The sequence below is a fragment of the Heloderma suspectum genome, chromosome 6, assembly GCF_057233095.1.
Source record: "Heloderma suspectum isolate Gila_16-S chromosome 6, 16-S_ref, whole genome shotgun sequence".
Taxonomy (NCBI): domain Eukaryota; kingdom Metazoa; phylum Chordata; class Lepidosauria; order Squamata; family Helodermatidae; genus Heloderma; species Heloderma suspectum.
In genome coordinates, this window is record NC_139463.1 from 315,164 (window position 1) to 332,613 (window position 17,450).

The 17,450-nt window shown below is 55.6% G+C and overlaps 1 protein-coding gene across 1 annotated transcript in view; it reads right to left on the reverse strand.

The window, feature by feature from the left end:
• DSCAML1 (DS cell adhesion molecule like 1) overlaps positions 1–17,450 on the reverse strand; it is a 251,109-nt gene that overhangs the window by 70,544 nt on the left and 163,115 nt on the right. Inside the window, exons 3-7 of the mRNA XM_084807087.1 lie at positions 12,289–12,435; positions 11,392–11,670; positions 9,468–9,743; positions 3,899–4,195; positions 2,167–2,439 (exon numbers count right to left, since the gene is read on the reverse strand). Of these exons, the coding sequence (XP_084663213.1) occupies positions 2,167–2,439; positions 3,899–4,195; positions 9,468–9,743; positions 11,392–11,670; positions 12,289–12,435 (1,272 nt within the window). The remainder of the gene's footprint in view (positions 1–2,166; positions 2,440–3,898; positions 4,196–9,467; positions 9,744–11,391; positions 11,671–12,288; positions 12,436–17,450) is intronic.

Here is a 17,450-nt window from a genome sequence, read left to right on the forward strand (position 1 = left end):
GAGCAGAGGCCACGGCCCATCCTGCCCCCATGGCCTAGCGCGCCCCGGGTGCAGCTGCCACCTGCCTGGCCTGTGGACCGACTAGCCACTCACATCAGGAAGGCTGCCACACCCCAGAGCCACAGCAGAACTGGTGCAACCAGGAGCCTGGGGAGGCTGGCAGAGAGGCCAGCGGAACAAGCGCCCCTCTGAGCAGCAAGCACAGCTCTCCACCCCCACGCCCAGGGGGAGAAGTCCCAGATCCAAGCAGACCCAAGGAGCTGGAGGCCAGGATCTAAAGAACTCACAGCAAGCGACTGCTCTGAGGACGGCCACAGTGGCAGATTCCAGTTAAGTCTTGCTTGCGATTTGCTCAGGGCTGGTGAGCTCACCCTTGATCTTCAGGATTCAGACAGGCGGACACCTCTGCTACTCAAGCTGCCTAGCCGAGGCGGCTCTCTGCCCTGCCCTGCCCAGTCCCTTCTGCCAACCAAAGGCCTTTCTTCTCTCCATTGTCCCAGCCACGGAGCATCCTGCCCTCTGTGAGTTCCAAACAGGGTCTTCCCCTGCACTCCCACCAGGTAGGTAGCAGGGCGGTTGGCCGTTACTCCTTCCCCAGAACCGTGCTCCTGCCTCTTCACTGCACAGGCGTCTCGCAAGTGTGCAGTGGGACGTGCAGCGCTCGGGCTTCCGAGCACTCCCTCTGCTCACCATCGCTCCCGCTCGTGAAGACACCTGCACGCAAAGGCCTCTCCAGTGGAGACAAGAGAGCCTGAGCATGAGCTGGGGCAGGGCCACACCTCCCCTTTCTCCCGCAGTCAGGAAAAGAATCCCCAAGCAAGCAAAGCTCGCTGAGGGGGAACTGGCCACAACAAAAGGACTGCTGAAGTGAAGGGTGGTCGCCACTCGGGAATCAGTGGTCAGGAAAAGTGGGGAAGACCATCAAAACAAAAAACAAGAAGACTTGGGCTGGTGACCCTGTGCATAAGCACCCTCAAAATGTCCTGCTGGCATCAAGCCAGAAGGAACTGGGAAAAGCCCCAAGACTCCCCCCTCCCTTCCCCAACCCCATGCCAGAGCAGCTGCCACAGCCTCACCCCTCAAGCAACATCCCGGCAGCCTCTAGGGCCAGGCCAAGCGCATAGCACAGCTCCAGAGGCCCCCATGCCACTCCTCTCCAGGAGTGCTTGCATGGGCAGGGGAGGCAGAACCCACAACTCGCCCTCCGCCCTGCAGAACGCCAGTCTGGAGGGCAGGAGAGGGTTGGGCCTGGCCTGGCACGGAGCTCAATCTTCGCAAGCCATTGGGATGGAAAGGCAGGGATGCCTCCAGTGCAATTCATTAGGGCTGAGGGCTCCCTGAATGGGGCTGAATAATTGATGGGCTGGAGAAGCTTTTACGGTGTTCTGCCTGCTTGGAAGGCAGAGGGGATGATTTTTTAAAGAGCTACACACATGGAAAACCACCAGCAAAGGTGCTCTGAGCAAAGGTCAGATGTTTCAATACGGCATGTTTACACCGTGACTCTGCTCCGCTGCTTGTTGCAGGAAACGGATACTCCTGGGGAGGGGAGAGGAGGGGAGAGGAGCGCCGCGGCCACCACTCTACCACAGACAGCCACAGGTTCTGCTGCAATGTTCCCAGGCCACCTCTTGAGACAACGTTCTCTCAGTGCAGGGCAGGGCTGCAGAGCCAGGCTTGGGCCCCTCGCTTCGGCTCGCCTGCCTGTGTCAGAGAGCCAAAAAACGCCTCCTGGTAGCAAGAAGCTCCATCCCCCCTGCCCCACCCAGGGCAGCTGGGATGGATGGATGGAAGTGAGCCACAAGGAATTGAACCTGGGTCTCCCCTGTCCTCGTCTGACTCTCAAGCCCCACTCCCCTTCCTCATGCAGCCCACAATGAGGGCGCTAATGTCACAGCAAGCAGCACATCCCACCCTGTGCTGGGAACAGAGCCACGTCCACGGCCCAGAATCCAAGACCTGGCCAAGACCCTGGGGTGGCTCCCCCACACACCCATCAGCTGGCCCGCCGAGGCCCCACCATCTGGCCCCAACTGCTGCCCGCCACCACAGAAGCTCAAGCATGGCTCCATCCCCCAGGAGCGGAGGGGGGGCAGCAGCGGCTGGACAGCTCTGGTGGGCCAAGAGCCTGGCTTGGCAGGACTCTGGCCTCTGGCCACTGCTCACCTTTGACCGTGACATGGACGCTCTGGCTGATGGAGAGCTGTGGCTGGATGAGGACACTGCACAGGTACTCCCCTTCGTCCATGCCCTTTTGAACGTCCATCAGCTTGAGGGTGCCGTTCTCAAAGACCACTTGCCGGTGGTTGTCCGGCAGCAGCAGGGAGTCCTTGTACCACTTGATGGAGTAATAGGGGTAGCCAATCACCCTGCAGTTGATGAAGGCGTCCCGCCCCGCCACGGCTGTGATGTTTTTCATGGCACGGATGCTGGGGGGGCCTAAAGAGGGGAAGGAGGAGAGGAACAGGCTAGGTCAATTCTAAAGAGCAAGGGGCTTGCACACAGAAAAAGTGGAGCAGCAACTCAGAGTTCAAGCTGCTCATCTTTTGGGAGAAGGAAGCATGGGGTGGGGGGGGGCATCACAAGCAGACTTTCCTGGAAGCCTGTACTCCATGGGGGCTCACACACTCTGCTGGACAGCTTCTCCAAGGGCGATGCACCCCCACGAGAAAGTGCTCTTGGGAAAGGCCTCTTCTGCCTCCAGCACCCAGCCAGCCATCCTGTCCACAGCGACCATGAATGCTGAGTGGGAAGGGGACCCAGGAGGGTCCACCTGGGGAAGGTTGCCACCACAGCAAGCAACAGGCCCCTCCCCTCCCGGAAATGCCATTTTGTGCTGGTATTTGGTTTAGACCTTTCAAGGCCGAGCGCTCCCCTGGCGTGCTCACGCAGCCCTTGTGAGAAGTCCCAGGTAAGCAGCTGCCAGGCTGCCCTTCCCCGCCAGCCATCACACCCGCCACTCTGCTTTTCCACTTCTGACACATGGCCTGCACCTGCTGGTTGCCCCTGCTTGGGATGGGCGGCCCACTCAGCAGAGCAGAGCCTAGAAGTGGAATGGGCCACTCCACAATTGCCCTGCTTAATTCCCTGGCAAGATTCATCGCTATGTCAGAAAAAAACATGCAGGCTGTAACACAGAAACAGACCTGCACTGCAGGGATCAAGGCGGGAGGGGAGTGGAGGGACACCCCCACCACCACACACACTCCTGCAGTTCCAGCCCCCTTGCCAGCTGCTCTGAACAGAACTCCTACTTGCTCTTATGGGGCACAAGATCTGTTGCAGGGCTTGCAACAGTTACAGGAGCGAAAGGGGACTGCAGGGGTCTCTTGTGTCCCCCAACAGACTAATATGCATTCTACTGAAACCACGCTTGGCTTCTTGCCCCCTCCGCCCCGCCACATATGGGGCTCCCATATTCTCAACTTGAAAAACTTTCCCCCCTGTATTTATATCTATGTATAAAATTTGCAAATGCTCTTTTATTTCAGGAGAGCCAATTATTTTTAAAGTTAAATAGAGTATGACTGCTGCTTGGCTCTGGAAATTCCCAGTGTCCCTCTGCTCCCGCCTGTTGCCCACAGGCTGGCTGGAAGCAGTTCCCTGCTGTCTCTCTGGAGCCTCAGCCTCCAACGCCGCTCGTTACTTCTCACGTGTACCAAGCCAAAGGACCCGTCCAAGCCTGGGACTGATCCCTGTGGCGCCGGAGTGGTGGCCGCACGTCCCAGTCCCCCTCCGTCCATGGCACCATCTTGCTGTCTCAGCTGCTGCCAGCTGACGTGCAGGAGGAGGAAGCGGGGCGGGGAAGCCACAAGGCCCGAAGAGGGCACCCTGCCAGACCAGGGCCAAACCCCGAGGCAAGAAGAGCCTATTCTAATATTTAAAAGTAGACAGGCACCTCTTACGTTTATTCGCGCTTGGTATTCGGCGCTGCCCACCGAGTTCCGCGCGGCGCATCGGTAGACCCCTCCGTCCTCAATCTGCGGGCGCGTCACATTCAGGTGGCTCGCGGTGGTGCCATCCGACGTGGTGTACTGGTCGGTCCGGCGGCTGCCGTCTCTCCGGATGGGCTCGTCATCCAGGGCCCAGGTGATGGTGGGCGGAGGGGCCCCTTTGGCAGCACACATCAGGGAAAACTGCTCGCCGGGGTTCACCACCTTCTCACTAAAGGAGGAGACGATCCGGGGGGTCCCGTCTAGGAGAGGCCCACAACAAGGGGAGTGAGCAGAAGGGGACGCTGCGCTTCTCACCCCACCCACCCACATCTTCCGCGATGGGAATGCTAAAGAATTCTTGGGCACCCGCCAAGCGATGGGGGGCATCTGAAACATCATCCAAGGCTTGGGAGGAGGGGACCCACTTTGCTTCAGGCCCTCATGTCCTCGCCCAGGCATCCACTCAGCCTTCTCCCTCTCTGCCTTGTGCCTGCCAGAGCATGAGGGGCAAAGGTCTTTGGCTGACTGAACCAGTGTCCAGCCCATCGTCAGCTGGGGAAACACTCAGGGCCTGCTTGACAAATGCCCATTTCCCTCCAGCAAGAGCATATGGGCAGCATTCCTGCTGGACCAGACAAAAGGGGCTGGTCACAGCCTTCACTGTCTGCGTTCCCACAGCGGCTCCTCAAATGCTTCTCGGAAGCTGCCACACAGGGCGCCACAGCCAGCAGCCTCCCTCCCTCCCTGGGATTCAGTGGCACCCACCCTCGGAAGATGGATGCTGCTCAAAAGGATCAGGACCAGTAGTCACCTCCTCCTCTCCCCTCTCCCACTTTTAAAGCTACCACTCCATCTTGTGGCAGCCCATTCCATAAATTCATTCTCTGCTGTGTGAAAAAGTCCTTCTTTTTATCTGTCCTGAATCTCTCACCATTCAGATTCATGGGATGACCCCGTTGGATTCTAGCATTACGACAGAAGGAGAAAAACGTGCTCCACACCAGGCATCATTTTATACTCTTCTACTGGGTCAACACCTCCCCCAGTAGCATTTTTTCATTTACTGTGCTAACTTTAAAAGCTCCCAAGTCCTTAAGAATTACTAGATCATTTTAGCAGGATTTGGGGATATAAAATTATTATGGTTAAATAAGCATTGTTGGGTGTTAATGCAGATTGCTCGTTGGACAAATTCATGGAGGATCAGGCTGTCAATGCCCGTTGCTGGGGCACACAACCAGGAGGGAGGGGGCTGTTGCACTCCTGTCCTGCTTGTGGGCTTCCCATGGGGGCCCTTGGTTGGCCACTGGGGAGCAGGAGGCAGACTAGGGTGGTCCCCTTGGGTTTGATGCAGCTGCAGGGCTGCTCTTCCAATGCTGAGATTCAGAGCATGGCTGGGAGGAAGACATCTGAGCAGGCAGCGTTTTAGGGAGAGCGGCCTTAGAGGCCCTGGATCTCCATCTGCTAGCTCGTCCTCCACATGTGCTTCCAGGAGCACATGACTACACTTTCCCACAACCTTGGGGCTGATGGACATCAAACCACCAACTCTATCTGAGCACCGTCTTCCAGCCTCTCTGGACACAGCACAGATGTCTGCAACTGTCATCCCGGCAGGCAGCCGCTGCACCTGTCGGCTACACGGCAGGACGCTGGGCTCAGTCAAGAGCTGGCCCTTTGCTCCCGGGGCCCAGGAACTGGAGCTTGCAAAGGGCCACACCCTGTCCTGTGGAGAAGGGTGAATGCGATCCTCCTTCCCCACAGGAGAGGGTGCTGAGGACTGAAGAGCTCCCACGGTGGTACTGGTTCCTACCCTCCCTGCAAGGGACCTCCAGCCTCAACACTGGATTGTCCCCCCGCACAGAGAACTGGCTCCCACCTGCACATGGCACCCGCTGCGAATGAGCTCTCAGGCCGAAGCCAGGCTGCTGCGGCCCCTTGGAGCGCCATGAGAGGAGCACTAGCAGCGAGGGGGACCAGAACTGTTCTGTCCTGTTAATTATGATTTGGCTTTGTGTTCGATATATATGAAGTCTAGGTGATTTTTTTCATTGAAGCACTGACATTATGCTGTGTCTATTAAGTTGTTGATTTTGTCTCATTTGACAGGTATCCTTTCTTCTCATCCATGTGGGAACAAATGATACCGCCCATCAGAGCTACGAAGAAATCATGTCAGACTTTGAAGCTTTGGGAAGGAAACTCAAGAACTTTGGGAACCAGATAGTTTTCTCATCCATCCTTCCAGTAGTCAGAAGAGGGATAGAAAGGGAATGAAAAATACTCCGGGTGAATGACTGGCTACGAAGGTGGTGCTGGCAAGAGAGATTTGGATTCTGGGACCACGGGCTATACTTCCGGGAAGATGGGCTGTTGGCAAGGGACGGGTTGCACCTCACAAGGGCTGGGAAGAATGTGTTTGGCCACAGCATGAAGAACTTCATCAGGAGGGCTTTAAACTGAATCCTACGGGGAAGGGAGATGTAATGTTGGGGGTAACAACAGACGTAGGCGCATGCACTGCAATGGAGAGAACAGCTCTGATAGCGCCCAATAATAGTCTTCAGACACATGTAGGAAGAAAGCCAGACTATGAAGCACATGGTCTTCCATGTCTATATACTAATGCCCAGAGTATGGGAAACAAACAGAACAGACTTGAACTCTTAATACAAGAGGGAAATTATGACTCGATAGGTGTAACTGAGACTTGGTGGGATGACTCTCATGACTGGAATACAGCAATTGAAGGATATAACTTGTTCAAAAAGAACAGGAGGAACAGAAAGGGAGGTGGGTTGCACTATGTGTGAAAAAAACACATCTCCGCACAGAGATACAGGAGGAGGAGCTTGGTAGCCCCATCGAGATCATGTGGATCAAAATAAATGGAGCAAAGAATAAAAGGAACCTGGTGGTCGGAGTCTACTACCGGCCACCCAACCAAGGAGAAGATGAGGATGAAACTTTTGAAAAACATTTACATCTCATACTAGGTCCTGGCCGACACCACTTAGGATTAAATCCAAGGTCGCCTCTCCTCTGGTCGATTCCATGACCAACTGTTCTAGGGCACAATCGCTTAGGGCATCGAGAAATTTAACCTCTTTCTCATGGCTGCAACGTGCTTTTATCCAAACAATGTTGGGGTAATTATTATAACACTTCCTTGTTTGGAGTCCCCCCGATTTAGTTTTCCATCTTAAGGGTACTCTGAGCATTCTGGTCTGGGGGACGATAGCATGTTCCTACCACTAAATTAGTTTTGGAGCCTGGCCTTGTCACCACAGTGCTTCTGTGGAAGAGCCTACCCCTTTGAGGTGTTCTAGTCCACTTGACACTGTGCTCTCTGTGACGTACAGGGCAACACCTCCCCCAATACGCCCTTCCCTGTCCTTCCTATAGAGTTTATATCCAGAGATTACCATACCCCACTGGTTCTCTCTGCTCCACAAGGTTTCCGTAATGCCCACTATATACAGGTTTTCCTTTAAAATCAAGACCTCCAACTCTCCCATTTTGGCTCAGAAGCTTCTAGCATTTGCATAAAAACACCTGTACACAGTGTCCCTCCCCAGATGCCTCTGGCATGTGCATCTTTTGCCATGGGACGTTGGCCCCTTTGATTGGCTGTTATGTTCTACTTGTACTCCTGGCCTATGTCCTCCCCTTCTACATTTGGGCAATCAAAAATATTTTCATCTGCATCCCTTTGGGATGATTTAACCAGCTCCTGTCAGCTTTCCCCCAGGGTTTAGCTTAAAAGCTGTTCTGCCACCCTTTTTATGTTTAGCTTCAGCAGTCTGGTTCCATTTTGGTTCAAGTGGAGTCTGTCCCTTTTATACAGGCCCGGCTTGTCCCAAAACGTTCCCCAGTGCCTAACAAATCTGAACCCCTCCTCCCTGCACCACCATCTCATCCACGCATTGAGACTACTCAGCTTCGCCTGTCTAGCTGGCCCTGTGTGGAATAGGTAGCATTTCAGAGAAAGCCACCTTGGTGGTCCTGGATTTTAACCTCCTACCTAGCAACCTAAATTTGGCTTCCAGAACCTCACAACTACATTTCTCCACATGGTTGGTACAACATGGACCACGACCACTGACTCCAACCCAGCGCTATCTACTAGCTATCTAGACGGCGTGTGATTTCCACAACCTTCGCACCAGGTAGGCAATTCGCCATACAATCTACATGCTGTCTATGTGCCTAATGATCGAATCTCCCACTACCACAAGCCCCCCTCCCCCCGGAGGCACATCCTCGGTGCGAGATGATATTTGTTCATCTTCCGAGGAATGGGCCCCTTCTAAGGGATCATTTCCCTCTTCCTCAGAATGATGCCTTCCTTCTCTGAGACGCGCATTCTCTGTGACAGCAGAGGAGCTGTCGCCCAGGGAGCAGGATGCAGCTCATAGGTCCCTGAAGGTCTCATCCACCAACCTCCCTGCCTCTCTGAGCTTCTCCAGGTCAGCCACCTTGGCCTCGAGGGAACAAACTTGTTCCCTGAGAGCCAGGAGCTCATTACACCGAGCAGACACCCACGACTTCCATCCAGCAGGCAGATAGTTGTACATGGGGCACCCAGTACAATACCCTGGATAGCCCCCACCCCCCTGCTGGCTTTCTGCCTTCATAACTGGTCTTTTATTTGGGTGTGTTTTCCCTGGAAAACTTAGTTGTTTACTGCAAGAAGGTGGGGAAATTATTTATAGTTATGTATTTACAGTTACTTACTGCGAGTACAGTATGTTTCATGACAACTTGACGCTTATGGTGAGCTGCCCAGCCCACGGTGGGAGGGCTGCACAGGCAGCAGGCGCAACGTGGGCTTCTGAAGCCACTGCCTTTCAGACCAAGTGGCCACATCCAGCTGCCTGCGATCAAGAGCTGCACTCCGACAAGTCCCAGGTGTGTGTGTGGGGCTCTTCATGGGAAGGCTTGTGTCCTTGCTAGCTGCCATGAGGGCCATTGGGGGTGTGAAGGCAGGGTATAACTCAGATCTGAGTGCTGCTCAGATGCACCAGTCACCTCACTGCTCTACAGAAGGCTTCTCTAGTGCCTGGTGCTGCCTGACACTCATTGGAGATCCAGGCAGCAGCAGGACTCACAAAAGGAAGCCCCCTCAAGTGCTGGGAGGGACCCCGGCCCATCTTCTCTTGCCTTTCTGCCTTTCTCTCTCTTTGTGCTCTTCCCAGAAACTGCTCCAGCCCACCTGCTGAGGTAAGTTGCTCAAACCAAAGGCTGGAGTCCTCCTCCCAAGCTATTCAGACAAGCCATCTCCTTGCCCAGGCCAGGAGAAGGCCTCAGTGGGGAGGGGCTGGGACTCAGGGCCAAAGGAAGGGCCCCAGAGAGCCCCCGCACCCGAGTCAGGTGGGCCAAAGTTCTGACTCAGAAGAGGCACATGGAGACAGGACACCTGCACACAGGCCCAAGAGATGCCCCAGGTTGGCTTGCCTTGCAGGGGGAATACCCCACCCCACTGGGCCAAGGATTCCCAGCCCATCCCCCAAGCCGGGGTGCCCAGCTCACCCTCCAGTACAATGACGGCAAAGTCCTGAGCGGTTTGGGCCTTCCGTGTGGCAAAGCACTGATAGGCCCCTGAATGGCTCTTCTGGGCAGCTGTGATGAGCAGTGTCTCGTTGTTGATGCCACGGATGGAGATGAAGTCGTCCGGCGCCACCAGCTCTGTGTTGCGGTACCAGCGGATGGTGTATTCCGGCGAGCCCGAAAGTGCACAAGAGAGGATGACCGTGCTGCCAATACCAGTCTTCAGCTTCTTTGGTGTGAGGGTGACATGAAGAGGGTCTGGAGAGAGAGAGCAGGAGTCACACACACCATCCAAAGAGGGTGGCCAGCCCACTCTGGCCTCCAACACCACTCCCTCTTCCAGCAGGCCCCAGAACACAAAGAGAATCACCCCACATAGACGCCAAGGTGCGGCAGGACCCCAGAGCTGGAGAGGTGGAGGGCCACCCTCCTGCCTCCGGCTCAGAGCTGGAAACCACAGGGCAGAGTACAAATCATAGAATCATAGAATAGTAGGGTCGGAAGGGGCCTACAAGGCCATCGAGTCCGACCCCCTGCTCAATGCAGGAATCCAGGTCAGAGCATCCCTGACAGATGGCTGTCCAGCCTTGTCTTGAACGCCTCCAGCGTGGGAGAGCCCACCACCTCCCTAGGGAATTGGTTCCATTGTCGTATTGCTCTAACAGTCAGGAAGTTTTTCCTGATGTTCAGCCAGAATCCGGCTTCCTGTAACTTGAGTCGAAGGGCTGGGCCATCTTGTGGCTGGGCTGGGGTGGTGGAGAGAGCAGAATCAGATATTGCTTGGGGAGGGTCCCACTGCAAATGCTTCCCAGAACCCACAAGGGACCCGACACCCCCCCCTTCCCCTACAGCAGATCTCAGAATCCCAGCCACATGCCCTCCTCCTCTCCTTCTCTCCATTCCCAGTCTGAACAGGACAATGGCAGAGCGGCCTTACCTGGATCTCCCAAGCAGCCAAGGCCCTCAGGAGGGCACCTCAGAAGGGTGCCAAGGCGATGGAAAGCCAAAGGCACCCTTGAGAAGCAGAGGCTCAGCACGTGGCCACTGTGCCCATCTGCAGGGAAATGTCACTGCACAATAACCCAGGTGCACACTCTGCTTCTCGCACCTGCCCACCGCCCCGCCTGCCAAGAGCGCTGGGTGCCAGCAGCACCTTCTCTGTGTATCACTTTCCCTCTCAGGCTATGAGGGAGTTGTCAGCATGGGGAAGGAAGGAGCTGTCACACTGGGGCTGACATACAAGGTATGACAGACCGGCCTGGGGCACGCACCATTTCCTTCCACGCTGCCTTTCAACCCCGGCCCTTTGTCTCCTCAGGCCCAGAGCCTTCCAGGGGCGCAGAGGGAGAGAGGTGGCAAAGGGCTGCCCATCTCCAGAGAGCAACCACTCAGAAGCACTGCCTGCAAAAGGGCCGGAGGCTCAGGAACACCCTGCCGCCTTGTGAGGAAGCGTGCGTGGTTTCTCCGAGAGGGTCCTGGCAGGACAAACGCGTGCAAGCGGCAGGAAGCCCCGTCTCTGGCTACCAGCCAACTTGGCTGGAGCAGCCAAAGAAGAGTGTAGAGGGAGGGAGATGAAACACACAGCAAAGCTGCCCCGAGGCTGCCGTCCTCTCACACGCTGTGGTTAGAGAGGGAGGTCTGGAGATGGCAGCAAACGTTGGACAGACGCCACTCGCCTCCCCAGGGGTCTCTGCACCAGAGGTAAACATGCTCCGCGGCACCAAAGGTGCTTGCTTGTGCCATGATGCCATGCAACGCTGGGGAGGTGCCTACCACGGACCCCGATGGCCACGCCACCCTCCCTCTCTCCCAGGCCGAGACTGCCTCCTGCTGGCTGGGCCACACCTGCACAGGATGGCGCTGCCACCCCCGTGGCCTCAGCCAGAGCCGGCTCTCTCCGGCTTACCTATCACGCTGAGGGTCCCCGTGACCTCGGCAGAGCCGAAGGTGTTGGTGACCTCGCAGAGGTAGGTCCCGCTGTCCTCCACGCGCAGGTCGCCGATGGTCAGCCCCGTAATGCGTTTGGTCCACCGACTGTCTGCAGGCAGCGGCCGACTGTCCTTGATCCATCGGATGGCTGGGTTAGGGTAGCCAGAGGCAATGCACGGCAACTCCACGAGCTGGCCTGCCTTTGCTTCCCGTGACTGGAAGCCATCTAGGATGGTTGGGATGGATTCTGCAGGGTCTGGGAGCAGAAAAGGGAACCAAGTTCATGCTCCATATGCAAGCCCGGGAATCACCAAGCCCAAATTCTGTGGATGAAATGCGTGATGCAAGCTAGTAATTCTCATATCCTTTTAAGTATTTAGGCTTCCCTCCCCTTAATCGCTTTTTCCTCTAGCCTCTTCAGTTACCCTCAGTGGATTTGCATCCATTTACAAGTTCACATCCAACAAAACGCCAAGCGGGACCTTTTGAGCCTTCACACAGGGGAGAGTAAGGCTCCTGCAGCTGCCTCGGCCAAGATCCTAACCAGGGGGCTTCCCAAGGCAGCTCTGTCAAATACTGGAGAGATACTGGGGAATGGCCCCCAGCTAAGGGAGACGGGGTGGCTGCGGCAAGGGAGCCATGACTCAGGCACACCTAACGGGTGCCACAGCCACACCTGCCTTGGTCCATCCTGAAGCTCACAAGCGACGGAAGGAGGCGGCTGGGGGAGCAGGGAAGGCCTGAGCCCAGGACAAGGCCAGCTCCCGCCTCCCCTCCCACCTCCCTGGAAGCCCATGCCCAGAGCCATCCTTGAAAGTTGCCAAGGCTCAGATCCCGTGTGAGCCCGCTGGGGAAGCAACTTAGCAAAACATACCCGAGACGGACAGCCGGGCGCCGTTGCTCTGCCGTGTCTCCCCACTATACTTGTGCTTGGTGATGCACCGGTAAGTGGACAAGGCATCTTCCTTCTGGACATCTGATATGTACAATCCACCATAGAAAGTGATGGAAAACCTATTTTCTAGAAGAGACAAGCAAGAGAAGGAAAGCATGTCAGCCGTCTCGCTCGTGCCCTGAGAAACCACTTGAAGGGAGTCGGAGGACACTGCTGAGGCAACACCGCTGTCCAAGGGTAGGAGGTCGAGGCAGCCAGGCAAGCCCACGACCCCAAAGGCTGTGCAGGGGCAGGAGAGCCCCCAGCGCTCAGGCAAGGGCAGAGGGGCTGCTGGGTGACGGCAGTGGATACTTTTGGCTCGGAGCCCAGCCTCGGAGAGGGGCCCAGATTCTCCCTCCTTGCAAGCTGGAGGTCTCGCCCACAACAGGCCTCGCTGCACATGCGGCCCAACGGAGATGGAGGACAAAGGACTGACAAACCCTTCCTGAAGAGTCTTCAGGCAGCTTCGAGGTTAAGCCAGTCATAGTGGCATGAAAAACACTGTGCGCACACGCACATCTCACCCATGCGCACACGCAGGGTCCAGGGCACAGACATTTTGCCAGGTGAGGGCGCAAGGGTGGCGGGGCTTGCTTCCTTGAACAGAAGAGCAGCACCAGGGCAAGGCCCATTCCGTCTTCGCTTCTGAGAAGGCCAACAGGGAACCACTAAGGAAGGCTACTTCCGGCCTTGGCGCTCCAGAGCAACCCAGAAGCGGCAACCCAAATGTGGCTGGCATCTCTGCAGGCCACCACAGTACCTCTCTGCAGCAACCGCATCACAATTAAAAGGAAATCCATCCTGCTGAGTTAATAATTAGCTCAAATTACTTAGAAGCCTGTGAAAACAAACAAGCCCTGAGGGAGCTTAGAGAAGGAGACCCAGGCCAGGCTCATGGGGCCTGCAGGCACAGGGTGGGGCACAGGATCCAGTCGCCAGCACTGCTGGCAGGAAGAGCTCTCTCGCTGTCCCCATGGCCAGAGGAGCAGCTGCCCCAACCAGCCTCCCGGGAGGGACGCAGCAGGAGCGAGAGGGGCTAGCAAGCACAGTTCATGCCCGGGACAGGGAGGAGCCCCCCCCCCCCCCCGCACACACTGTGACAAGCAGCAACTTCAGAGCTCCGGGCCAGAACTGGGCCTGCCCAGGGCCTGGCTGAACTGGAATTTTAAGGAAAGGGCAGGGAGGAGGGGGAGGGATGCCGTTGCTATGGCAATGGGCAGCTGCTGCTTTGCAAATTGCTGCTCCTCCCCCCTCCCAATTTGTGTGCACATTTAATTGATGGCGCTTTTCAGAAGCATCAGGCCTCAAAGGCCTTTGCAAGCGACAGCGGCTGCTCAAGGGAGAACTTTGGCAGCCCAGACTGGGGGCTCAAGAGGGGTGGGTTTTCCCAGCAAAACCCTTCCACAAAGTCACAGCCAAAACCCCTCTACCCAAAAGGGGCATGTAAAGGGGCGGGGGAGAAATCCCTCAAATCAATCATCCATGAACCTGAAGGAAACAAGGGCGCCTGGTGATCCCACTTCAGGCCTGGCTCTGCAGCCTCGGTGGCTTCTCCAGCACCTTCCACAGGTCATTGTTTGCAAAGCAAAAGCCCTCAGCCCAGCTGAGCTCCACTGCTCCTGGCAGGCGCATAGCCCCATCAGGTTTGGGAGCTGAAGGACAGATCCTCTGTAGCCCCACTCGGCTCTCTGGCTGGCTCTGGGCCACCACCCCTTCTCGGCCACAGACGATCATAAAAAAAGGAGAGATCTGACAGAGAGCTGATTCAGAGGACCTCCTGCAGTTCCAATGTCTGGGCTGTGCCCCTCAGCAATCCCAACTCTAAAATGGAGGTGGAAACCTCTTCCCCTGGTAGGGGGCTTGCAGCGCCCTTCCGACCCTGGTCCTGTGCGATCTGCTGGGTTCTCCAAGTGGTCCTGGGCCGTCTCCCTTCCTGCCAACCGAGACCTTCTGCCATGGCCCCAAGCAGTGGACATGGCGAGGGGGGCTTTTCTGTGATGGCACCCTGGCTATGGAACTCCCTCTCTAGGCATATTATGTCCTGGTTCCTTAGTTCCGACTTTTACACTCAAGTCAGGCAAACACTATTCAGTAAGTTTTACTGCCTCGCATTGCTTTTGCAGTCATCCTTGCCATGGACGTCATGTATATTTTAATCTGTCAGTGGTTAAAGAGTTAAACTTTGCCCCTTTAACTATGTCTGTAATCCACCTAGGCTGCTCTTACAGAAGAAAGGACTGGCGTTCCTCAGACAAATCGCTCAATAAAAGGTGCTCCTCACTGACTGGCCTCCAGCCTTCGCCAGGTGGCTCTGTTGTGGGTCCTGACTGCTGACCTAGCCGGAGCGGGAAGGAGTGAGCACGGAAGCCACAAGATGTGCAGAGGAGCAACCCACCTTCAAAAGGACCTTCGGTGGACCTCCCCACATGCGAGGGAATGAGGCAAGCTCCGCAAGCCCTCCAAGAGACACATGGCGAACCAGGGCTGGCCAGACCAGCGAGCCCCTCCTGGCCGCAGCAGCCAGGGGCTATGCCTGGCCTGGCCTGGCCTGGCCTGCCTCCCAGGAGCCTTCCAACACAGAGAGAAAGGACGGACGGCGATCGAGGAGGGCCCCAGCGTCTGCGCTCTCCAGCAGGGGTGCACCAAAGCAAAAGGGTCGGCGCTGCAGCCGCCCAAGGACGCCTGTTCTGCTGCTCCTACGGCCAAGGAGGCACGTGCCCCAGGGCCCTCCAGGGCCAGGCTTTGGCGGCAAGAGAGTCAGGTGAGGCCGCAGGGCTGGAGCCCCAGCCAGAGGGGCACGATCTCTGCCCCCCCCCCGCCATTGCATTGCCACAGGACTCCTGGCTGCCCGGCCAGGCCTTCTTCAACTGCTGCCTTTGAACGAGAAAGACGGGGACTGAGCCATGGCCCTGGGACTAAGGCAGAACACCCAGCTGGAGAGAACAGTGGGGGGGCACACCTGGAGCCAGGAATGGGTGACAGGAATGGGTTTGGTCCTGTGCTCAGCCTCACTTTGGTCCTCAAGAGGCCACTGTAAGAATCCACAAAAAATGCAGCAGCAAAGGAATGACCCACCCACGTAATACAGCCTACATGCAAAGGAAAAGAGATTCCCATTCACAAAGTCATTTTCCCCCCGCCCCGCCCCCACTCTCCAGGCTTTCCCCCTTGTCAGCCACCAAGGAACAGGCAGCCTAAACTAACAAATGCCAGCAGTGGGGAGGGGGGGGGGCTCTCTTCCCTCCTGCCCTTAATCTCTTCTCTAAGTACAGCTCTATCTTTCCCGTTAAAGGATTAACACACATCTCTCATTCAACTCTTGCAATGAGATTTTATTTCTAATTACGCCGTAATAAAACTGGAAGCGCTCCCAGGGTTTTCTCCAGATGACTTGTAGACACTCTGCAAGATTGGATCCTACTCGGCTGCATTGTAATAGCATTTCCCTGACATTCATTAGACATGCATGAAGGAGAGGGCTGAAGAATGGAATTGCATTTAAATGGATTCTCTGAGAGAGCGAGATGAAAAGGGGCAAGAAGAGAAAAGAGAGGAGGAGGAGGAGGCGGAGAAGGAGGTGGCGGAAAGGGTTGAACAGAGAATGTAATAATCAGGAGGAATGGAAATGAAGCCCAGTCCCAGGAACAAGGGGAGCAGACCAGGACGGTGCCATCTCTTGGGGGGCCTCTTGGCTTCTTGGGCAGAGAACAAGGGCTGCTCTTTAACCAGACCAAGAGCCAGCCAGTAGTGACAGAGGAGGACCGCCTGACTGCTCCCTCCAGTGCTAAGGTGACGATGTAATCACCACATACGGCTGCTATGAGTGGCCGCTGCACTGCTCCTGCATACCTCTACACTTCAACTGAATTGGCCCAGGCTGCGCTTTTTGCATTTCGCGACTGCTGACCTCACTTACTTCTTCTTTCCCTCTGCAATTACATGTATACATGCCTGCCAACAGAGGATGACACGTCATACATCTGGTGAAGTGGACTCTTGTCCACAGAAGCGCCTTATGCCACTATACATTTCTTTGTCTTTAAGGTGCCCCATTCTTTGGCCAGCAAGCGACGTCCCTGACCTCCCTCAGTGTAAGGCAGCGATGCACCACCTAGGCCCCACAGCCACTCCCAGTGTGGCCTGTGGAGCTGCGAGGGCCCCACCCAGCATTTCAGCTGTTAGCGCTAGTGGCCCCGAGGGAAAGCCCAGGGTTTCCTGTACCAGCACTAGAAAGGAAACCCTTGCCTCATCTCTGATCACTCATGAGAGCACGTAGGTCACGCACGCATGAGTGGCCTCCCTGGCGACACCCAACGTGGCCCTCGGGGCCGAAAGGGTTGGTCACCCCTGGTGTAAGATCTACTCTGGGCAGCTGCTGGCCACCCTTTTTGGTGGCCAGGAAGGAGTTTTTTCATGTCATCCAGACTAGCTGAGGATAGGCATGTTTTTTTGCCTTCCTTGGGGAAACCATTATGCTTTAATGTATATTGTAGATTTAAATAGCTGTATGAGAACATACATACATACATACATACATATATATATAACGGGATCTATAAACTGTTCCACATCAAAAGACTTTGGAACAGTGTACAACAAATTAACATACTACACAGAAAAAGATACAATGCAAACAAATACATCATGGCAATCACTCGTGACCAAGTAAGATTGTCTTCCAAAGATAGAGTCTATATAGATAACTCTTTAAAAGGATTAGACAGATTAATAGAAGATAGGTCAATCAACACATTAATCTCTAGCAGTGGGTCTGCAGGTGGCTGTAAAGTCCGATTCTGGATCTACACAGCCTCCCACAGTGAGGACATCGGTTTCCAGGGGGAAGGCGGTCACGGTGAGGGTTTGCTTGACGTGCCTTCCGCTGAGCTCGTTTCTCCCTTTCGCCCTGTACTCGTGCTTCTTCAAAGTCCATAGCGCCTTTAATATAGGCTGACCTCCAGTTGAAACGCTCATGAGTTCGAGCTTCCCAGTTCTCAATCCTTCTGTTACATTTTTTTAGATTAGCTTTAAGAACGTCTTTAAATCTCTTTTGCTGTCCACCAATATTCCGTTTTCCATTCATAGGTTGGGAATAGAGTAAC